At 36.7% G+C, this 24,716-nt stretch overlaps 3 protein-coding genes and 2 pseudogenes across 4 annotated transcripts in view; 3 read left to right on the top strand and 2 right to left on the bottom strand.

Annotated features, from left to right (window-relative positions):
• The window catches only part of LOC143573549 (putative uncharacterized protein YDL057W), a 33,221-nt gene extending 19,551 nt beyond the window's left edge, over positions 1-13,670 (bottom strand). Inside the window, exon 1 of the mRNA XM_077058398.1 lies at positions 13,563-13,670. Coding sequence (XP_076914513.1) covers positions 13,563-13,573 — 11 coding nt within the window. The 5' untranslated portion in view covers positions 13,574-13,670. The remainder of the gene's footprint in view (positions 1-13,562) is intronic.
• Positions 3,691-7,093, top strand: LOC143573552 (uncharacterized; annotated as a pseudogene). The gene is made up of 3 exons (XR_013142447.1): positions 3,691-4,524; positions 4,645-5,994; positions 6,074-7,093. The product of XR_013142447.1 is annotated as an uncharacterized LOC143573552 (transcript).
• LOC143573551 (uncharacterized) lies at positions 7,994-10,940 on the top strand (annotated as a pseudogene).
• Positions 11,748-13,674, bottom strand: LOC143573550 (putative uncharacterized protein YDL057W). The gene is made up of 7 exons (XM_077058399.1): positions 13,567-13,674; positions 13,336-13,460; positions 13,163-13,245; positions 12,972-13,093; positions 12,712-12,876; positions 12,496-12,589; positions 11,748-12,289 (listed from the first exon to the last, which is right to left on the bottom strand). Exons 1-7 carry the CDS (start codon positions 13,571-13,573, stop codon positions 12,097-12,099), a joined length of 789 nt encoding a protein of 262 aa, XP_076914514.1. The 5' UTR covers positions 13,574-13,674; the 3' UTR covers positions 11,748-12,096.
• A 6,866-nt stretch (positions 13,675-20,540) lies between these two features.
• On the top strand, positions 20,541-24,037 carry LOC143573546 (protein indeterminate-domain 7-like). The gene is made up of 4 exons (XM_077058396.1): positions 20,541-20,889; positions 21,032-21,386; positions 21,828-22,227; positions 22,769-24,037. The coding sequence occupies exons 2-4, from the start codon at positions 21,179-21,181 to the stop codon at positions 23,661-23,663; spliced, it is 1,503 nt and encodes a 500-aa protein (XP_076914511.1). The 5' UTR covers positions 20,541-20,889; positions 21,032-21,178; the 3' UTR covers positions 23,664-24,037.
• The last annotated feature ends 679 nt before the right edge of the window (positions 24,038-24,716 follow it).

Genomic DNA, 24,716 nt, shown 5'->3' with positions numbered 1-24,716 from the left:
AAACATGTCAAACCGGTCCCGGATCGTCGGGTTGAAACGGAACCGAACCGGTTCCTACGAAAAACGGGTAGGAACCGGTTCGGTTCCGTCGAACCGGTTCCAGGAACCGGTTTTGTTGTCCACCTCTACATCGGGGAGGTGGGCACGGGCTATTGGCCGTGCCCGTTTAGAGGATTCCATTGCTGCCCGGATGGATTGGTTGGGTCCAAGGGGATCCAAAGGTTAGGGGCACATATAAAGCGGTTACACCTATATTCGGATGACAAAAAATGCACCATGCGGGATGCGGTATCCGGGGATTGTGAGCTTTTTGTTGCGTTGGCAGATGCTCTAAAGGTTGCCAAACTATGGTTGTGCGGTGAGTGCATATCTTTACAGGCCCTCAATCGGCATTGTCACCATGTAGACAAAGTTATCAAGTTCAAAGGTGATACGGGAGGGGTGGAAGACTTCATTGTCGGGATCCCTAAGCCACAACTTGCGATAGATGTAGCTCCTTTGGGTGGGATAGTTTTGGACGCGACCCTCCTTGACCGTATTTTCGCACTTCCGGTAAAGACAGTTAAAAGCATCCCTTTTAGCTGTCGCATGGCATTTGCCCATGTCTTATCTGCTTCATTGTGCAAGTGGTGTCTAGGCCAGAGTCCATTGAAGCGTGGGTTAAACTTTTGATATTACCCCGTTGCACATTACAAGTTGTCAAGCCTTCCAACCAACAGGAGCGTAGGTCGGGGAATAGGAAATCCTTACAATGCCATTCTATTCGGCAGGCCCTAGCAAGTTGGGGTGATGGAAGCGGATGTATTGATCTTATCCAATCGCTCTTTAACCAACCGATGGATATGGGCTCCAGAGCCGATGAGGACTCCTTCGGGGGTGATCATTCGAGGGAGGGCCTCAATGCTAAGCAATGTATTCGGAAAGTTGCCGATGGGCACTTCACGGCCGCAGTTAAAGTTTTGTGCTCTTCGGGTGTTGCTCCTCTTGGTGACGCTACTATGAAAGTGTTGCTTGATAAGCATCCCGTCTTGCCCCCGCCCGCCTTGCCTGATGCCTTACTCTCGGTGGCCCCTTCGGTTGTGGACGTTGAAAGTGTCCTAGGGTGTATTAAATCGTTTCCTAAAGGGACTTCATGTGGTAGAGATGGGCTTAGGGCCCAACATATTTTGGATGCCCTATGTGGGGAAGGATCCGCGATTGCCGTGGGGTTGCTTAAGGTTATCACTGAGGTGGTTAACTTGTGGTTAGAGGGACATGCCCTGTTTCTTTGGCGGAGTTTGTGGCCTCGGCCCCTCTAATGCCACTGCTTAAGCCCGACAATGGGGTTAGGCCTATTGTCGTTGGCGCGATTTGGAGAAGACTTGTATCCAAAGTGGCTATGGGGAGTGTTGGGAAAGAGATGGCAAAATACCTTGGTGATTTTCAATTCGAGGTGGGGGTCCCGAGTGGAGCGGAGGCGGTGCTTCATAGCGCGAATAGATTTCTTAATATGTTCCACTCGGATGGGTCGTTGGCTTTGCTTACAGTAGATTTTTCTAATGCCTTCAACCTGGTGGATAGGACTACCCTCCTGCAGGAAGTTCGTGCCAGATGCACATCTATTTCCCTATGGGTTATTTTTCTTTACGGGCAACCTGCAAGGCTATATGTAGGGAATGATTGTATCCAGTCAACTACTGGGTTTCAACAAGGCGATCCTTTAGGACCCCTTCTCTTTGCTTTAGCTTTACACCCCCTCATTCATCAAGTACGAGATGGTTGCAAGTTACTTTTCCATGCATGGTACTTAGATGATGGCACGATTATAGGAGACGTCATTGATATAATTAGATCTAAGGGGCCAAGTTTAGGGCTTGAGATTAATATTAAAAAGACAGAAGTATACTGGCCGTCGTGCAATGGGGTAAAGGCAAAAGTAGGTTTATTTCCTATAGGGATTGGGAGACCGGAGTTAGGGGTAAAACTCCTTGGAGGTGCGGTTAGCCGGGATGCTGGGTTTATCAGTAGTTTGGCCATTACCAGAGCTTCAAGAGCCGTGGAACTAATGAGATGTCTTACTCGTCTGCGTGACTCTCAATGTGAGCTTCTCTTGCTTCGCTCATGTATGGGGGTGGCTAAATTGTTGTTTGGACTCCGAACATGTCAGCCTATGTTTGTTAAGGAAGCTGTCTCTGTTTTTGACAAAGGGCTTCGAGCGGCGATTGAGGATATTGTGGTATGTGGGGGTCCGTTTTTTGGGGATTTTCAATGGAGACTAGCCTCTCTCCCTATCCATTTCGGTGGTTTAGGGTTATATTCAGCTGAGGATGTTTCCACCTATGCTTTCGTCGCCTCGAGAGCACAATCTTGGAAGTTACATGACCACATTTTGCGTGATTGTGGTGGTGATGGGTTGGATTCCGATTTTGGGTGTGCGATGGATTATTTGCACAACTCTATTCCCGATTTTGATCTTGGCGGGTTCGCTAATAAGGACACCCCCCCTAAAGCCCAAAATGCTTTGGCGAGTGCCCTTTATAGTAAAACCGTCCAAAGTTTGGGATAAAAGTTGGCATGTCCTCTCGTCAAAGAGCGGTATTAGAATGTCTTCAGGCTCCTCATGCTCAAGACTTTTTGACTGTCACCCCAATCGAAGGTTTAGGCCAGCACATGTCAGCAGTGGAGTACCGAGCCATTCTTAAATATCGTTTAATGATCCCACTATTCCCAGTTGATGAGCCATGCCCGGTCTGTCGTAAGGTTTGTTTAGATAATTTTGGTGAACACGCGATTCATTGCAAAGAACTCCCTGGGTTCAAATATAGACATGATTTAGTCAGAGATGTCCTTTGTGATGTGTTAAAACGGGCGGGAATCTCGGCAAGAAAAGAGGCTCCTGTGAATTTCTTGTCGGGTCCACGTGAAGGAAGGTCTACTCTCCGACCAGCGGACATTCTTGTGTTTGGATGGGCGGGGGGAAGCATGCTTGTGTGGACCTTACTGGGGTGTCCCCTCTTGTCGGGCTTAGGGACACCAGGTTTGTTGCTAGGCATGCCGTGCTAAAGGCAGAAGCAGGAAAAATTGCTAAGCACGAGAAGGCGTGTGTGGAGAATCAACACGCCTTCATTCCTTTTGCTTTTGACACATTTGGGTCTCTTGCCCCCGATGCTGTTGCGTTTCTAAAAAGAGTTTAGCGGATCGTGCACAGTAACTCATCGACGCCGAAGAACGATAACTTTGTTTTCAGTAGGATCGGTTTTGCCATTCAAAAGGGGGTGGCGGCGCAGCTTGTTGCCCGCTTACCTGCCTCTTTATTGTAATTGGAACTATTTTTAATATAAAGTTATCGTAAAATTGAAAAAGAAAAAAAAAATTAATACCATGCCAGATTCTTAGTTAATACTTAATAAGCATTACAATGCGGTCTGCTTCCTCAACTTCTGATCCGATCCACATTCTCACTCATCTTCTTTTTCTTATGTTGTTCATTTTCATATTGTATTCAGAAGAAACCGAAACCGCTGCTACTGATTTCAAGAATTCATCATTAGAAGGAAAAGCTTTGTTACCGGTCAAATTTGCTCATCCCTAGCATATACCCCATTACATTATCTGAACTCTTACCAATTGCTCTGGTGTTTGTGAAATGTATTACGTAAGATGATCGGTCAAATTTTTTTACTAGGACCACTGTTGACTAAAGGCTCCTTTTTGTCGTTGACTTCCAAAGTTAACAACACGGCTATAGGAATGCATTTATGTATAATTATGTATCCAATAACACTTGAGAATCCATAAAGCCACACTCGTTCAGTTAGTTGATAAATTAGCAATAAATAATATTAATATTTATATAATGTGGCATACTAATACTATTGCTCATCTTCTTCTTATGATCCTCTTTTTCATGTTATCACAAACCACCACCACCCATTTCAACAATTCATCATCAGAAGGAAAAGCTTTGATTGCAACCAAGTGGTGGCCACAATATGTAAATGCTTCCAATCATTGTACTTGGTATGGAATCGACTGCAATGAAGCAGGAAGTGTCATCGAGATAAACATTTACAGTCGTGAGAAGCAGCTTGAAGGTAATCTGGGAAGCCTTATCTTTCTTATAACAATTTCAGTGGTGAGTTACCTGCTTCCCTTGCTAGTCTCACCCATTTAGAATCCCTTTCTCTTCGTAATAACCAACTTACGGGCCCAATCCCACCATCTTATGGTTCCTTGCTCAATCTCACAGTCCTAGACTTGAGCACAAACCATCTCAATGCATCCATCCCAAACGAAATTGGTAATTTGCAAAACCTAATAACATTGAATCTGGGTGACAACAATTTCCAAGGTCCAATTCCCTCAAGTTTTGGTAACCGGTTGACGGGAAATCTTTCTTTAGTATCTGTTGGAGTATCTGAACCTTGGCAAGAATTCCATTAGTGGTCCCATACCTCTAGATATCGCAAATTTGAGGAAATTACAACAAGTCGACCTTAATCATAATAGTCTTGTGGGCCCTGTTCATCCTGAATTTGGAAATCTTTCTTACCTTGATTTTTCATCAAACCGGTTGACAGGAAACGTGTCATTTCAATATCCTTGTCATCTAGACCTCTCTATGAATCTGATGACAGGAGATATCACTAATCTAAGTAGTGAATGCGTTGACTTGAACTACTTGGACATTAGTATGAACAAACTTACTGGTCCAATACCAAAGGAAATTACTAATTTACAAAACCTACAAATGTTGAATCCGGGTGTCAACAGTCTTGACGGTCCACTTCCCTCAAGCTTTCGTAATCTATGTCCACTGGAAATTTTAACCTTAGCATGAATTCCATAAGTGGCCACATACCTCCAGATTTAGCAAGTTTATGGAACTTACAACATGTTGACCTTAATCATAATAGACTTGTGGGTCCTGTTCATCCTGAACTTGGACGGCTTTCTTACCTTGATCTTTCATCAAACAAGTTGTCAGGAAATGTATCGTTTCAGTGCAATGCTTGTTATTTAAGGTATCTAAACCTCTCTATGAATCATATGACTGGAGCTATCATAAGTCTACTTGTTTGCAATGACTTAGAGGACTTGGACCTTAGTAATAATAACTTTGTTGGAGAAGAACTTCATACTTTTGATTTCGGGCATTTGAAGTTCTTAAATCTGTCTCTGAATAATCTGACTGCAATCATGCCTGATCCTTCTTCAGTACATGATAGAAATATTGGATGGCCATGCAATGCTTTATATGGACAATCAACCTCGGAAGAACATATTCTAAATAGCAAACAAGTCCACCATTGGACCACTTTTGTTCCCATAATCGTGGGACTTTGCTTATTGCTTCTTGTTTACATGTTCTACAAAATCTACATGGCTAGCGGAAAACATATCCAGCCTAAAAGAAAGAAACATGGAAATGTTTGTTCAATATTGAATTATGATGGTACGATTGCGTATGAAGACTTCATCACTGCTACAGAGGATTTTGACCTCAAATACTGCATTGGAACCGGTGGCTATGGTAGTGTTTATGAAGCCAAGCTGCCTAATGGTAAAACATTTGCTTTGAAAAAACTACATCGTTTTGAAGCCGAGCAACCTGCATTCGACCGGAGCTTCAAGAATGAAGTCCAAGTCTTGACCAACCTAAGGCACACAAACATTGTCAAACTATATGGTTTCTGCATGCATAAAAAAGCAACTTCCTTGTATACGAATACATGGAAAAGGGGAGTCTATTTTGTGCGTTGAGTGACAGTGAATTAGCTTTGGAAGTGGACTAGATGAAGAGGGTGAACATCATCAAAGATGTAGCCCATGCTTTGGCATACATGCATCATGATTGCATCCCTCCTATTGTGCACAGAGACATATCAACCAACAACATTCTCTTGAACTCAGAATTGGAAGGATTTGTTGGTGATTTTGGAGCAGCCAGATTGCTCGATCCGGATTCCTCCAATCAAACGATAATAGCAGGAACTTTGGGATACATTGCTCCAGGTATTTGCATACATTTCTTTTATGTCTATTAACTGTTGAAATTTTGTTAACGATCCTTTCGTATCTATTTGCCATGCAGAGCTTGCCTATAACATCACTGTAACGGAGAAATGTGACGTGTATAGCTTTGGGGTTGTGGCACTTGAGATCATTGGAGGGAAGCATCCAGGAGACCTCCTGTCATCCCTAAACAATTGGAATGGTCATGGTACACCGTTGGAAAACATATTAGACAAGAGACTCCCCTATCCAACTAATAGATCGACTGAAAAGGAAATCATGGTCGTTTGTAATGTAGCAGTTGCATGCATTCTCACAGATCCAAAGTGTCGCCCGACAATGAGAAATGTGTGTCAGGAATTATCACGTTGAACTCGCCATTTGGGCTTTCTCCAGGCTTTATCATATTGGGAAGATCCCCTGATAATATTTGTGTCACTAGCATATAAAGTTGTAAAGTTGAAACTATCAGATTGTTTGAAATGTTGATCCAAATTTACAAATAAAGCTATGAACTTGAAACATTCTATTGCTATACATGTGTCCTTGAATATGTTACTGTTTCCTCAGCAGCAAATAAAGGTGTGAACTTGAAACTCTGCATTGTAAACACAGATATAAATGCCTAAATAAAGCTTTGAACTTGAAACATTCTACTAAATAATTAGAACTTCCTTCTCTTCCACAAGTTAACAGGTTATATTGGAGTCGGGTCACATACTCATACTAGAATTACATATATATCAAATTAATAGTTACCCTCAAAGTCAACTTTGGTGTTTGGAGTTCCCAGATATTTGATGTTTGTTTTAATCAGTGTCTGAAACATAATCTGACTGCAATCATAGCCAATCCTATGCACTCAAGAACACCCTTATAAAGTTTCAAGCTTACAATTTTAACTCACAATACACTGCTCCAAAATTTGAGAATTTCAAAGTATCAAAATCTAACTAATGAGTAAGCCTAAGTAAGTATTGCCCCAAATCAGAGAAAATGATCAATAATATCAACAAATTACGCACACAAGTTAAGATAAAACAGCAAAATATAATGTTATAAGTAATATCACTTGAATAATTTAGTTGGAGTTAAGAGAGGGAGGCGGAGACGTGACGGAATTGTTCTGATCTCCGATTATGTAGAGAGGTGCGACGACATTGACGAGATGAGAAAATACGAAAGCCTAGTCGAACATTCATTACGAAACGCCTCGTCCCCGTTAAAAGAATCTCATTTAAGTGAAAAACATTTGCTTTTTACTTATTATATTTAGAGTTAACTACTCGGATGCTCTCTGGGTATACTCATAGTGGAGTCCCAATAATTGTGTGTTGCGGGTAACACATACTAAAGATTCAACATGACCGTGAAATCTTTTGTCGAAGCATTCAAACGTGGAAACTCTCTTTTGAGTAGGTCCATAAGAATTAATGAATGGCTTGTGTTTTTTTTATTTAAGTTTCACTTGGAATGGGAGTTAGACAAATAAGTAGGACCATTGTGGATTGCAACTTATGAGAAAGATACCCACAACCCTTAAGATGGGTTAGAAACTAATTATGAGAAAAGGACTCTGTTTTGACCAATCTTTCCACTTCTCCGTTGACTTAGAAAGGTAGACTCTTCTAGGCAGGGGACATACAAATTAAAAAAATACTTCACCAAATTCTAAGTTATTACCTGTTGATAAACTTTTACAATGAGGTCTACTTCCTCTACTAATACAATTTCTCCAATGCACACTCTCACTCATCTTCTTAAGTTGTTTTTCATGTTATATTTTATTCTTTCATCTTTTTCTTGACCACCAAACAACACAAGGTAAAAATCTATTTTATTCAAATAGGTTAACCAAACAAGGCAATATAATTGTAATAATGCATTTCATTCATTTATCCATTCAGTTATCTTATACCAAAAAGTTCCTGCTTAATATGGATATATTTTTCACTTGAGAATCCATAAAGCAACACTCGTTCGGTTTGTTGACAAATAAGCAATTAATAATATTTATATAATGTGGCATACTAATACTATTGCTCATCTTTTTCTTATGATCCTCCTTCTCATGTTATCACAAACCGCTGCTACTGATTTCAAGAATTCATCAATAGAAGGAAAAGCTTTGGTTGCAACTAATTGGTGGCCACAATATGTAAATGCTTCCAATCATTGTACTTGGGATGGAATCTATTGCAATGAAGCAGGAAGTGTCATCGAGATAAGCTTGTCCTATGAAAACCTTGAAGGTAATCTGGGAAACCTTGACTTCTCTTCATTTCCAAACCTTGTTGCCCTTGAAATTATATATTGTAATCTTAAAGGAAGCATCCCAGAGCAGATTGGTTTGCTCTCAAGTCTCACCTCTCTTTCACTTTCCGGTAATCGACTCTCAGGTACCTTACCTGCTTCCCTTGCCAATTTCACGCATTTAGAAGTCCTTGATCTTTCTAGTAACAATTTGAGTGGCCAGTTACATGTTGCCCTCACCAATCTTACCAGTTTAAAAAGTCTTGATCTTTCTCATAACACTTTCAGTGGTGAGTTACCTGTTTCCCTCACCAATCTCACCAGTTTAAAATACCTTTTATCTTTCTTATAACAATTTCAGTGGTGAGCTACCTGTTACCCTCGCCAGTCTCACCCATTTAAACTACTTTTTTCTTAGTAATAACCAACTTAGGGGGTCCAATCCCACCATCTTATGGTTCCATGCTCAATCTCACACGCCTATACTTGAGCACAAATCAACTCAATGCATCCATCCCAAACGAAATTGGTAATTTGCAGAAACTAGTAAGCTTGGATCTGGGTAACAACAGTTTTGACGGTCCAATTTCCTCAAGTTTTGGTAACCTAAGCCAGTTGAACTATTTGAACCTTAGTATGAATTCCATAAGTGGCCACATACCTCTAGATATATTAAATTTAATGAACTTAGAATATATGGACCTTAGTCATAACACTCTTGAAGGCCCTGTTCATCCAAAATTTGGAACTCTATCTTACCTTGATTTTTCATCAAACCGGTTGTCGGGAAACTTGTCATTTCAACGCCCTTGTCGCCTATGGCATCTAGCCCTCACTGTGAATATGATGGCCGGGGATATAACAAGTCTAAGCAGTGATTGCTTTGACTTGCAGTACTTGGACGTTAGTATGAACAAACTTACTGGTCCAATCCCACAATCTTTTGGTTCCTTGGTCAATCTAGCCATCCTCGACTTGAGCAAAAATCAGCTGAACGGATCCATCCCAAAGGAAATTACTAATTTACAAAAGCTACAAGAGTTGAATCTGGGGGTCAACAGTCTTGACGGTCCACTTCCCTCAAATTTTGGTAATCTAAGAAACTTGAAAATTTTAAACCTTGGCATGAATTCCATAAGCTATACCTCCAGATATAGCAAGTTTATGGAACTTACAACATGTTGACCTTAATCATAATAGTCTTATGGGTCCTGTTCATCCTGAACTTGGAAAGCTTTCTTACCTTGATCTTTCATCAAACAAATTGTCAGGAAATGTATTATTTCAATTCAATGTTTGTTATCTGCAGTATCTAAACCTCTATATGAATCATATGACTGGATCTATCACAAGTATTCTTGATTGCAGAAATTACTTAATGTACCTTGACATTAGTAATAATAGTTTCGTTGGTAATGAACTTGATTATTCAGAGTTCCCACAACTGAAGATCCTGAATCAGTCTTTGAATAATCTAACTACTGCAATCATCCCCAGCCCTTCTTCAATCCAGGATAGAAAACATAAGCCCAAAAAGAAGCTGGTCCACAACTTAACCATTTTTCTTCCACTCATCGTGGGACTTTGCTTCTTGCTTCTTCTTTACACGTGTTACAGAAACCACACTGCTACAGGAAAACGACTGGAGTCAGAAACCAAAAAACATGGAAATGTTTGCTCAGTATTGAATTATGATGGAACAATTGCATACGAAGACTTCATCACCGCAACAGAGGACTTTGACCTCAAATACTGCATTGGAACAGGTGGCTATGGTAGCGTTTATGAGGCCAAACTGCCTAACGGTAAAACATTTGCTTTAAAAAAACTTCATCGCTTTGAAGCCGAGCAACCAATATTCAACCAGAGTTTCAAGAATGAAGTCCAAGTGTTAACCAACCTAAGGCACAAAAATATTGTCAAACTGTATGGGTTTTGTTTGCATAACAAATGCAACTTCCTTGTATACGAATACATGGAAAGGGGGAGCCTATTCTGTGCCTTGAGTGACAGTGAATTAGCTGTTAAAGTGGACTGGAGGCAGAGGGTGAACATTATCAAAGATGTAGCACATGCTTTGGCATACATGCATCATGATTGCAGCCCGCCTATTGTTCATAGAGACATATCAACCAACAACATTCTCTTGAACTCAGAAATGGAAGGATTTGTTGGTGACTTTGGAGCAGCCAGACTACTTGACCCAGATTCCTCCAACCAAACAGTAACTGTAGGAACTTTGGGATACATAATAGCTCCAGGTATTTGAACTAATCTTATGCTCCTTTTATGTCTATTATCTGTATAAATTTTCATAACGATTCTTTGATCTATATTTGCCATGAAGAACTTGCCTATAACATGATTGTGACGGAGAAATGTGATGTGTATAGCTTTGGGGTGGTGGCACTTGAGACAATTGGAGGGAAGCATCCTGGAGACCTATTGTCCTCACTGAACAACTATTCGACTAGTGATGGTGCAATGTTGGAAAATATATTGGACAAGCGACTCCCTTACCCAACTAATAGATCCATTGAAAAGGAAATCATGCTTGTTTGTAATGTAGCACTCGCATGCATTCTCACAGACCCGAAGTGTCGACCGACAATGAGAAATGTATCTCAAGAATTATCTTGTTGAGGTTTTACACTGTCTCCCAGATTAAGAACCCTTAATTGTACTTGTAAGTCCCAAATGATACAAAAACAAAGTTCATGGCATTCCATATTCACCAAAAGGTAAGTCCCTCATGGAATGTAGTTCTACAACGATCAAGTCGAGTTTGTAGGCCTTAGTAGAGAGATCCTCCAACATACGCCACAAACTAACAACCCACGATCTCCACCACAAGAATGGTGAGGTTGATTTACTCGAACGCAATGTGCGGTCAAGAAACTAACGAGCTCTGATACCACCTGACTCGAAACGGAAGTGAAAAAAGCTAGATGTGTTCTAGCAAACGATTAGATATAAACTCATTTGGGGGAAAATTTATTATAATATCAAGAGTTGTCCTAAACATTACCAATGACCAACTATATATAGGAGTATAGGACACTCTAGTAGCTTACACCATAAATTCGGTCAAAGTAACCAATAATCAGCTAATCTTCCCCATATCACTTACTTTTGTCTATCTCGCTCAATATTCATCGAAAGGGAGGCCCCGAGTATATATATGATAAAAACAAAGTTACAGTGGTGGTTTAGAGAAAGCGAACACTCTTTGTAATTCAGTTGAAATTTATTTTTCAATAAAGTTAGACAAAAAAAAACTTTTTATTTATGAGACATATAATAAATATTTATGAGTTTAAATGGGAGCTAAGGTGAAAGATATCAATGCTAAAATTTATACCCCTCTCAAGCCAAAGAAGACGAAGAACAACATACACAACCACATAGACTACTTTCGAACTAGAAGAATCTAACAATAAGGAATTTGTAGCAACAATAAGAAGTTTCACAGAATATCCAAAAAAATAGTAATGAGAACTAGAACTACGTCAAATGTGTTCACAAGATGTTCGCTAAACATAAAAGCATCATGATCAAATAACCATATATATTCGTGCTTTTGTGCACATTCAGATTATGATAATCATACACATTAGCAAAATGGAAAAACACCATTAAATATTTGTATGTGCGAGTGATGAAGATGCGAACATGGTAGAGACAGAAATTTAAGGCTCAAGCGGAAGAGAAAGCAAAACGAGGAGAGGGAAATGTTAGTTAAGAATTAAACTGTAATTTCTTTTAAGGTTTGGAGTTCTTTACCTCATTTATACATAAATTATAGGATAAAAAAGCTCATAAGCGTGAATGTAGAGACTTGTTTGCTGCTTATACGCTGTCATGACTAGAATTGTTTTTGACAAAATCGAGAACAATTGAAGCTAGCTCACTTTGATGACAAGTGTATTCATGATCAGCTCCATTCACGATATGCAATTTGTGGTTTAATATATGCTTTGCAAACTCCATGGCATCTTCCATTGGTACAATCTTATCGGCAGAACCATGGATACTTAACACCCTGCAAGCACATCAAACATTGATGTCAAATTGGGTTTTAAGGCAAAACTTTGGCTTGAAGCAACACAAATTCTTTTCAAGTGAATAACCTTTTAAACCATCACACTCGACATCTTATTGCAAATAAATCGTTTAATTTACAAACAAAATGATACTATGTCACACAAGAACGAATGAATCTGGATAGATTATGGAAACAACACAAACCTGCAGTTTTGGGGAATCAGTTGGCATGCTGCACTTGTATTGGTAGTTAAACGGTCCATCAAACTTTCTTCAGTCACACGATATTCTACGTTCCCTAAAATTGTTTGCAACTTCAAGTGAGATCCACGACATAGTGATACTATTGCTTTTGTAAATCGCGATTGACGCGCTAATTTTCAATAGAACATTTTAAAAAATGGATCATATGAATCTCACCCTTTCTACTGGCAACATCAATGAAGCCATGTTTTTTAATTCTCTGCAGGTAATCTTTACCCAATCGGCCCTCGATGCCTCTTTTCAGATCAAACCGGCCAGAAATGTTGACCACGTTATGAACATCATTAAACCTTGAAGCATATAAAAGTACTACATTCCCGCCTGCAAAAGTGTATCTGATCAATATAGCAGTACTTTAAATGTATTATTGAAGATGTTAATCAGCAACTAGGAAGTGCAAAGTTGTAATTTTAGACCTTTACTATGACCAACAATTGCAGCTACAGAGCGTTTTTCATGTTCAAAGTATTGGACGACCGCCCGCAGATCATCAACTTCTCTGTAATAATTCCCATAGTGAAATGAACCTTCGCTCTCTCTAAAAGAAACGGACAATAAATTATCAACATCTTTACTGCAACAAAAATAAAATAAAAAATGCAATTACCCATTGCCAGCAAAGTCAAAGCGAAAGGCGCTAATTCCTTCAACTGCGAAAGCAGCAGCAAGATTCACCATTGGAATCCTGTCCTGATGTACAAAAAATTAATAAATAAATACTACCATTGACATTACTAATAACTTTTCACAATATTAATAACTTTATGCGGAGTGACCAACCTTGCAGGATCTATATCCATGACAGACAACAACAACCTCATTCGAGCCCGTTTCGTTCAATATGCCAACAAGCTTTTCATTATAACTGTTCTCGATTATAACTCTCTGCTCTTGAGTTTCAACTCCTGCAGAATTTAAACAGTTAGAACAGTTAATATACACACAGGGGAATATGATCGAACAGGTGGTGTGCATTTCACAAACACCCAACTGCATTGCAGTTTAACCTACCCATCATCAAAAAGCTAAGATTTTTACAGGAATTTCATTTTCCCAGATGATAATAATAATAATAATACTGAATTGCCGAAGAAGCAAAACTATCAATTTGGGACTAAATAAGGGGGCGATTGTGATCATGTGATAAAACTAGAGGGCTAAAATAAACAAGTTTGGGGTTAAGGTTGAGGTTAACAAGTGTTGTGTTTTAAACAAGTTAACATGTTAAACACTTGTTAATGACATGTTTAAAACTTTTATGAACTTTTGTTTCACTACATATGTAATATCGATTTCGTGTTTGGGAAATTTGATGCGATTAGTTATCATGTTAGGTTCTAGCACTGCAGGTAATCATGTGTTATAAGAATACATATACAATGGTGAATGAAATAGCCTTCGGGGCTAGGAGTCAACATTATAGATATTTGGTAAAAAAAACAAAGACCACTATGATACAAATAAAGGACAATTACACGCCTTATATATGGTGGTAACGTACACATGGAGAAGTCAAAAAAGATACACACACCGTCAAAATTGGGGTTAGTTTGTTACAGAGTAAACTTTAGAGACAATTCTATCTAGACAGTGTTAAGTTTTAAGCAAAGAGCTGGTTACGTAACCTCAAGCCAGATGGAATGATTCAAGGGTGGTATGTTAAGAAATCATGACCCCAACTAGTGAGATTGTTGTCCTTTTGGACGAGATCCCTTGTTCTATTTTTATGATGGGTTATAATCATGGGAAATGATGTAACTAGAGCGATACTTTGTTTAAGACATTGGCTCAAGCATCGCAATACCCAAAAGCATGGTTGGCCTACGTGAGAGATGATCATATAAGCCCATGAATGAATAAATAGCAACAAGAAAAGTGAGGGAGCCAAGGACAATGTTCAAAAGAAGGACACTGGACACACATAAAGCGTCTAATCAAGATAACGCCTATTTCTTTATAGTGATAAGACACATAACCCAACTTTCTTCTAAAAAGGTTACGCTTATTTCATTTACAGTGATAGACACATAACCCAATGAGAAGGCAAAGTGAGTAGCAGGATCGGCTAATTAGATACAAGTCACAACCCCCAATATGAAGTCTATAGTCTAGGACTTCAATTCATAAGAATAGAAGTAAACTAAATTTCCACGAAAGTTGAAGTGAATCGATTCAACTAATAATCAAACGCAATATCTATAAAGTAATAGGTTCATATCATTGAATCTTAAGAACAAGAAACAAGAAGGGGATGAGAAAACAGAATCCTATAATAGAGAGAATGGAGATGGGAAATCAGACGGGTTTACACATTCAAGTTCATTATTGCCTACATTGTCTTCTACCCGTGCTTATAACATGCTTCTATCAATTTTCCTTGTTGGGCTTTTACTAACATTTGAATTGGGCCCGCTTGGTTGGTTTGTTGTGGTCTCATAGATGTAAACCGAGCTTGGACCGACAACGTTCATAACAAAAGTCTTGGTCAATTACTACTATTTTTGGTTGAAACCCATTCTAGCTTCAATATGCAGTGACCACAATTCTTCACTAGTTAATCATTACATCATTTCACCCATGTAACATCCCATATATAATGATGATTTTCCTACCATCATAATTTAACAATTGTAATCATTTCAATGCTCCTATCACGAGCACACATCCATCATCAATGACTTGGGAAAGTGAAATTAGCACAACAAATAATCGAAGGGGCTGAACCTATTTACTTTAATACCACTTTTCACAAACTCATCTTGTTGATATGACATCCTTGTCCCAAAAAAGACAAAACCAGCTTTTGTTCTGCCTATGATCTATATTCATTGGTTTCTTCCTTAATTCCTTAACTCAATAGGAGAGTAGCCTTGAGTCAAGAATCAAGAGTGTGTGTCTAGATGAGAATACACCCTTGACACAAATGACACTTTAATCACGTGTTAAGTGTACATGGCTGGATAGATCCAAACTTTGACTATTTGACTTGTTAGCATCAATTGTGTCTCATGCTTATATGTTAAGATCAATATTTATACATTATTATGTCATGACTAGGTTATGACTAACATTAGACATGCACCTGCAAAAGTGCAAACCTATGATCTTGTAAATTAAATGTGCTTACATGAATAATAGTCTTTTTATTCTTCTGTCAATCATACTATATATCATAGTATACTAATCAAATATACAATCAGTAACTACTTTTCATGCTTTCTAAAACAATTAAGTCTCACCTAACATTGTCTCTATTCATCTATTTTTTATTCTGTGTGAATTGAAAGAGTAGATAAAACCATTATCAAATGCACCTTAATACGTGTAATTTTAACAGCTAGTTGTTCAATTATTAAGTACATCTAAGATAAAATATTTAAAAAGGAGATTGAATAGTAAGGAATAGCATGCTTTTAGGGTTGATAGGAATTGATGAAAGAATATAGAATGATATGCATGGATATTATTTAATTACAAAAAAGATAAATTATATTTTTGCTTTTTGGGGATGAAAAGGGAATCAAACGTAGCAGGTTTCCATGAGCATGTCTGTCTCTTGGAATTTAGATCACGTGACTCTTTCTGGTTGCATGCATTCATAACAACCCAAATTTGCTTCTTTCAAGATATTAAACAGTGTATGCAATTTTATTAATCATGTGAAGTTTAACTATGTGATAAATATAAAGACAGCCATTCCATGTATATAAAATCTTGAAAATATTAGGCAATTGTAAAAAGTGAAACAACTTATCAATAATATAGCTACGTGTTTAATATTGTTTATATCAAATTGGCAAATGGATGAAAATATATACCCTAAACTCCTAAGTTAAAAAAAATATAAATATATACCGTTTAGTCATGTTCCCTATACATCTTATAAAGTTAGTTCATGACGTTGAATTAATCTTTTTAATTAATAAAATAAAAGGTGTGTGTACTCTAATAACTTAGCCTAAATAATCTAAGGAAGGTGTCATCATCAATTTGAATGAAATAAATTGACAACCGGCCAAAACAAGTCTAAAAGCTGATTGGATTTAGGGGCTAGGGTATGTCTTTGAATCGGTCTGATTAGTTCTTCAATACCTCATAAACGGTTGAGTTAAAAATTTCATATAATCGCTCAATCCATAGAGTCGAAGTCATATCCATAGTGATTCCTACTTATAACAAGCATGCATTCCAAATTCTCATTCATAAAGTGGTGTTCTGGAAAGAGTAAGATAAAATCAAACTTTGCATTCATCCTCCCTTTATACAGTATAAAAATACAAGTAACATAAATAAGTATATGTTAGTAGTAGAAGAGAACAGGAAAATCGGACATAAAAAATCCTAAATTACTTAACAAGGATGTATATGCATATGATGTTCGTGTAAGTGAGTGGATGATTAGCAAGTTGATGAACTGCCTTAATTGTTTAACGAACATGGAGAAGGCTAGTTGGGAGCAAAATATCATTGAAGGTTAAATTAGATGTAGAGATGTTAATCACCATTAAACTTGATAATTTGTGTGTCATATGCATGTACAATAAAGTGGATCGATATGCTGAATAAATCAGTTTTAAGTGCTTGAGTTGTTGAAGGGGGAAAAGGCTTGAAATGAAATCAAGAAAGGACCATGAAACACTTACATTTCACAAACAGCAATGATTAGGGAATTTACATGGTATAAATGCGATTTCGATGATTTTGTAACATTTAAGTATTTTAGTTATATTTTTAATGTTGGATTTTTAAAATCACTGAAGATAAATTATTATATTTATAAATATCTAAACACTTAAACGTAATTTATTACATGAAGTTATACAAATTGAAAAAACAAATATTATTAGAAATAACTTTACAGTCTAAAATAAATTTAAAAGATTTTTTTTAGGATAAAAGACTTTTCGATACTACAAAGCGATACTACAAGGCAATTACAATAAAGTGGCAGGCAAACAAGCAACATGCTGCGCCGCAACCCCTTTTTGAATAACAAAGTCAATCCTACTAAAAACAAAGCTTTGGGACCTAGGAGCTGAATAAGTTCCTTGTACGACACGCTGAACCGTACTCAAAAAATTCGCAACTTCTGGACCAGAAAATCAAATGTATCAAAAGCAAATGGGAGAAAGACATGTAACATGGAAATAAAAAGAAAGAAATAAGACGGATTTATAAGAAAAAAATAATATTCGTTGAGGACGGATTGCTAATATGTACGTTGGACTTATGTTAGCTTGCTTACTTTTCTCAAAGTTAAAAGAGTTGCGTAAAGTACATTTGAAAGATTATAAAAATAAAACTTTGAAAAACATTTTATTGTAAAGATAGAAAGTAAAGTTGGTTGAAATTGTTTTGTAAATAACAAATTGACAAACACAAAATGTTGTTAGATAAGACAAACAAAGATCGGCAATTTAACGTTGGGGGTGAAAAACCGCAACCATTTAATTTAACCTTGAAAACCAATACATTTAATATAACATTATAAGTGCAAATTCATTGGCTATATTATTAAAAGTCAAAATATTGTAGGGTGTATTACCGATTGCATAGAAAAACTGCAAATACATCCTGCCAACAGTGAAAACAAACTGATCATAATATTATATTTAGGTGCATGGAAGAAATTAAAATATATAAATTAGCCATGAGTAAACAAAAAGCTAATAAAGGGTGAAAAGAGCGGTCCCATCCCGGTGTCACAACTCAATATTGTAACATCAATCTATGGTAGTAATCAACATAACTTTTTAGTCCTATTATTAAAGGGAGCACTTTAATTTGGTCAAGAGTTTTATAGGCTTATGGCTCTAAAAAAGATCCCAAATATCACCTAAAACCGCAACATAAAAAAAAACTTAAGGATGATGAAGATTGAGCTGCCCGTGAGTTGTTGCTTCTAAAATTGTCAAGAACATAACCTACAATTGCAAAAGAGTTCTGATTAAGGCCACCAAGACGGGAATCTATGTCACAATTGTGAAAATGAACACTAGACAAACTATTACCCACAATAATGATATAACCTGGTCAAAACGGATATAATTCGAAAATCCAAGTATCCAACTAAGTTACGTATGTGGCATTAGATTAAAAAGGTAACAAAACACGATTAACAATTTTATAAGGTTGCTAGTTAATATAACATGGTTTTAGATAGAAGTGTGACAGTGTGAGTTCAATAAATCTTTTATTTTGTGTTGTTTGGTAGTAAAGAAAAATCTGGTTATTATATGTCTTGCGTTTTTAATATCATAGCGTTCATGATCAGGTATTTGCTTGACACAACTTGATTAGGCTGGTGATATTGTTAATAGAACCTATTAAGTTCTGTTTCTTAATCATCATTTAAAATCAATGCATGCATAGAGTCCTCATTAAGAATGTCCTAACGAACAAAGCTAAATTATTAGTTAATTATTGAATCTGAAGCCTGAGGTGGTTATTATTTCTCATTATTGTTTTACAAATCACTTTTAAACCGTTTGACACCGTCTTTTTGCCTAAATATAATTATTTTATAAACAAGTAGCCAAATTAGTAATTTTCAACTGATTCCATATGGATTCGACATTCTAATTACCCTGCTAGTTAAGGGGAACATTGGTAGAGTTTTATAAATGTTTTTGCATGACTTGACGACGGTCATCAGTCTATTCTCGAGTGTTTCTTTGTTTTCAAGTAGCCCGGCTCTTGTGCCTAGAATAGCTTAACGGTTCTACTTGAACGTAAGAAGTTATAACCATCGCTTGTTATCTACTCGTTAAGCTTATTAAGGTAACAATTATTGCTTTAGTGAGTTCATTATCTAAGCTAAGATTATAGTCAAGGGTATAGTCAAACACTGGAAAGTTTAAATAAATAATATTAGCTTTTCATTCAAACGTTTTGATAAAAATGAACATTACTTCATGATGAAGAAACACAAATTTTTAATAAAAACAATGCAAAGACCAAGGTCTATTTGTTATAGTAGATAATGTAAAAACATTTGCTTCTTACTACAAATGTGCGATCACGTTTTTATTGGGTCTTGCTAAATTGGTACTCGCCTAAGCTCTAATATCAGCTAAACCAAAAGTTCGACACTTTACTAGACTACTGAAGATCAAGAAACGTACACCTTAAAATGAACGTTCAGACATCCCCTATTTAACCTAAACAAACTCATCATCCTAGAAATCTAACTCCTATTTTTATATATTCAAACTAAAATTAATTTGACAATCAAGAAACATATACCTTATAATGAACGTTCGGACATCCCCTATTTAACCTAAACAAACTCATCATCCTAGAAATCTAACTCCTATTTTTATATATTCAAACTAAAATTAATTTGACAAACATATAACTTTCAAATGAACTAACCAATAATTCTAAACTTTCAAGCAATTAATTAAATCCTATATAATTAAGCCCTTTTATATTACCTCTTCAACTAATTCATATTCTTTCAAGACAAATTCGTAAACCTTCTTGATGACTTGTTTCAAGATTAACTTTCAATGGTGCCTTTAGCAGTCACTTGACTTTTTTAAAACTTGATTATGATTTTGGAGTTTTGATTCTTATCTAACTAGCTAGTTTAATTAGGAGCTGCATTATAACATTCTATGCTCTAACACGTCAAGGAAACTTTAGTGCATGGGTTGGACTCATTCCCCTCTATTTCTATATGCACCATGCAAGTTGATACTACAAATATGCTATATCAAAACTTATTTATAACGTACATTCAAAAAGTCCCTCTATTATGAGTCCCTTGTATCTTCAAACATAATGATCAAGAAAGCTAAGTTAAGGTATTTCAATTCCCAACCTTTTAAGAAGATTAAAAAGCTGATGAGAAGAATGAAGAAAAGTTATACACATGTGTACATACATGTATATGGGGAAAGCAAAGTAGTAATTCCCTGGAAAAGATTAAGTAGTCTCTTTTAAAAGCAAAATCAATAATGCAAGCAGTAATATTCAGGGATTGACAAGAAAACAAAGAATAGGACAAAGTTTTGTAACGTCAGAGACATAGTCCCTCTGCCCTCCTCCTCATGTTTCCCTTTTGGTTATAATTTGATGGGTTGAAGCTACCTACATAGAGGCCCAATTTTAAAGCTATCAACTCATCCACATCTCTCTCTCTCTCTCTCTCTCTCTCTCTCTCTCACACACACACACACAGAGGGAGACACATAGTCGTTTCTTAAACTTCTTTTCTACTTGTACGAAATGGGTTGTCTTTTGTTTTGGTGTATTTGTACCCAAGTGTGTGGATTCTTGTGTTGAATCATCTTGGAGAGTTTGAAGAATTAGAAGTTTGCTAACTGTCAGGTTTGAGCTTTTTCACTTTTAATATCTTGTTACATCTATCTTAACTTATTCTTTGATTCATTAACCAATATCCTAATTCAAACTAAAAACTAGTTAAAAAAAAAGAAAAAAATTTCTAATCATTTTCTTAATAATTTCTCAGATCTATATAACATGGTGTTTGAGGAAGCAAAAAAGATGATCTGTCTGTACATGAGTTAATCTGTAGTATATGAAAAAAACAAAGAACAAAGAGAAATTAATATTCCAGTTCATTTAATAAGTGAGATAGAGATAAAGAGAGAGAAACATGAAAGGCATCTTTTTGGATGACAATATGTCAAATTTAACATCTGCATCAAATGAAGCAAGCCTATTTTCATCAAGCAACAGGAATGATTTCGGTACTATGTACCCTCCACCACAGATGCAGCAGCAGTCCTTCGGTTCTGTGCCAATCAGTACCAACAACCAAACTCAATCAAACAAGAAAAAACGGAATCTTCCAGGAAATCCAGGTAAACTAATTACATACTTTATTGTAACAAACTTCTTTTTGTTACTTAATTACTTGTTTTAATCAAATATTCTTGTATATACATATATAGTTTATATTAATCATACATAGCTACATCACCTCCATCTGATTTCACACCATCAAACGACCGTTCACCACGGAACACTCACATGTTAAAACGGCCGTCTGGCCAATATATGGACGGTCGTTCTAGCCAGAGACAATCAAACTTTAAAATATTTTTTGTTAAAACGGCCGTGTAACTTCCATCTGGACTAAACAACTATTTGAAACGGTGTGTGATTAGATGTCAGACGGTATGTGTATAATTCTCATATTGATTATCTTTCTAGTATTAATCTTTGTTCCAATTCTTTTTGTATTGAATTGGAGAAACTTAACAAAATATTTAAACAAACTTTCTATTTTGGGTATGAAAAAGATCCAGAAGCTGAGGTGATAGCTTTATCTCCAAAATCACTTATGGCAACAAACAGATTCATGTGCGAGATTTGCAACAAAGGATTTCAAAGAGACCAGAATCTACAGTTACACAGAAGAGGACATAATCTACCATGGAAACTTAAGCAAAAATCAAAACTAGAGGTAGTTAGGAAGAAGGTGTATGTGTGTCCAGAACCAAGTTGTGTGCACCACGAGCCATCAAGAGCACTTGGAGATCTTACCGGTATCAAGAAACACTATTCAAGAAAACATGGTGAGAAAAAATGGAAGTGTGACAAGTGTTCGAAACATTACGCGGTTCAGTCGGATTGGAAAGCTCATTCCAAGATTTGTGGCACAAGAGAATATCGTTGTGATTGTGGTACCCTTTTTTCAAGGTAATTGCACATATTGATCTTAATATAGTTTTGTTATGATATAGGTAATTAATGTGAGAAACAAATAAACATAAAGCTGCAAGAAGGTCACAAGCTGAACAGTAGAAGACATAAAGAACAAGTTTTTAAACTTTCTATCCTAATCAATAATCATCTTCATTTTTGTTCAACGTTTTCTACTATATATCCTTTTTATTACAATAAAGAATTCTCAACATGAAATATATGCTTGAGCAACAAAAAAAAAAGAAAAGGGAACTTTAAACATGTTTTAATTAATAGATTATCGGCTGGGTCCGTAGCCCGGTCAATAATCTAAATGGTCATTAAGAAAATGTCACATTAATTAATAATTAAGATTTAAGACCGCTTTAAAAGCTTCAAAAGCATATACACCGTACTTCACAAATACTAAGACTATAGAATTACATAAAAGTTAAGTATAATATTGTTGGCTTTTTATTTAACTACCTTTTTACATTTCAAAAAGTATAATGATTGACTAATTGTTGTTATATCTTTGTCTTCTCTCACACCAAAGGAGGGACAGTTTCATTACTCATAGAGCTTTCTGTGATGCATTAGCAGAAGAAACAGGAAGATCATTTTCATCATCAACCTTAAGCCATCTCCCTCTTCATCTACCGGTCGGTTTCCCACTCAAAACCGAACCGCCCCAACTTACGTTTAACGTTGGATCGAGCACAACTCCGCTTCATAATCATCGATTACCATCATGGTTAAATCCTCATCATCATCAACAACAACAACAAGAGCAAGAAAACCCTAACCCTAATAATAATAATAATAATGTTCATTTTCCTTCTCCTTCTTCTCACATGTCTGCCACTGCTTTGCTCCAAAAAGCAGCTCAGATGGGTGTGACCATGAGCAGCAATAACCCTGCACCACCTCCACCTCCACCTCCTTCCACTGCTACTAATATTATTTTAAATGGGCCCCACCAAACCCTACAACATGATCACGTGTGTGCACCTCTACTATCACCTCATCATCATCCTTCTGGACTATCAAATTTGTCTTCAAGTGATAACCCCATCATCACCACTTGTTGCATGGACCAGCTTCTTCATCATCATCATCATCATCATCATCATCCCAATTCATTGACATCAACCAGTGTAGGGTCAACCAACATCCATGATCAAATCTTCAATGGTATGTTCAGTTCCACAAAAAAACATGTTTTCCAAGAACCAGAAAGTACCATGAATATTAATATGAGAAAAGACAACGCAATTGGGAACAATGAGTTAACTAGAGATTTTTTAGGTCTTCAAGGATATCCCGATAATCCGACCGATGAACCGTTTCTCAACATGACCGGTCTTGATCACATGAGTCATCTGAATCCGAACCCGAACCCGAACCCGAACCCGAACCACAGCCAGAACCAAATTCCATGGCAAGGTTAGCTAGTTTACACACCAATTGTGGTGTACTTTTAGTTCCTTTTTTTCTGTTACTTTTTGCTTTTAAATTTGTTTCTAGTGATGAACCCAATTTTCCATTTTGATGGTTCTGGATTGGAGATTTATGAAAGCTATGAATGCTTCTAGTATTTGAAGTATGTACAGTTGTTATACACTAGGTATGCTATCCTGAATCACTTTAAAGAAACAAAAGAATAGACAAAGAAAAGAAAAAGTGGTTCTTTGTGCTGTAAATCAAAACACGTACTACCTATAAAAAAACTGTTGCCATGCTAGGTTGTTTACTTATCACTTTTTGATAAACGTGCACTTTAACTTATGCATTATCTTTAAAACGAAAGTCAAATGTGTGACATGGTTCGATTGGTATACATAAAACCTGCTACATTGATATACATATTTAAGAAAGTCGTAATTCTTATAATTTTGTGTAGGAAGGATACACGAAAATAAATAGAGGAACTACAAACATGACAAATCGTAAAACTAATATTGAAATTATGTACATAAATAAACGTGTAAGCTTTACGTGTTTTACACTAAAAATAAATATTACAAAATCACAAAAATTCGAGAAAAAACTTTAGCATGTGATGCAACTGAGACTGACTGACTTGATGGAATTCGGGTACAATAGTTAGTTCAAACCTCCTATAGCCTCTTACAATAGTTAGTCCAAACCTCCTATAGCCTTCTTATAATGCCCCTGTAATTGCAACTGACCCAAGTTACGCTCCTCTATGCTTGAGCGTTTTTCTCCTCATAGGTACTACATCAAGAAGTCAACTAACTCTTGAATCAACTATCTGGAACACCTTTGGGGAATCCCACATTAGTCGTGGACGTGAGAATTCCTTGGTTATAAGGAATGCACCGTCTATTAAGTCATCAACGCGTTTTGGGCTAATGCTAGTAGATGAGAGAACTTCACAGATAAATGTACTTATGTAAGAGTAATATCAGGATGAGTGACATCCACCCATCCTGGAAAGTCTTTACTGGAACAACCAAAAACAAATATATGATCAATTCTCT

This window comes from Bidens hawaiensis, unplaced genomic scaffold (genome assembly GCF_021521415.1).
Source record: "Bidens hawaiensis isolate Kalapana, Puna unplaced genomic scaffold, B.hawaiensis_p1.1 tig00026586_1, whole genome shotgun sequence".
Classification (NCBI taxonomy): Eukaryota; Viridiplantae; Streptophyta; class Magnoliopsida; order Asterales; family Asteraceae; genus Bidens; species Bidens hawaiensis.
Note: the sequence above shows the minus strand (reverse complement) of the source record. Positions and strands in the feature narration are given on the sequence as shown.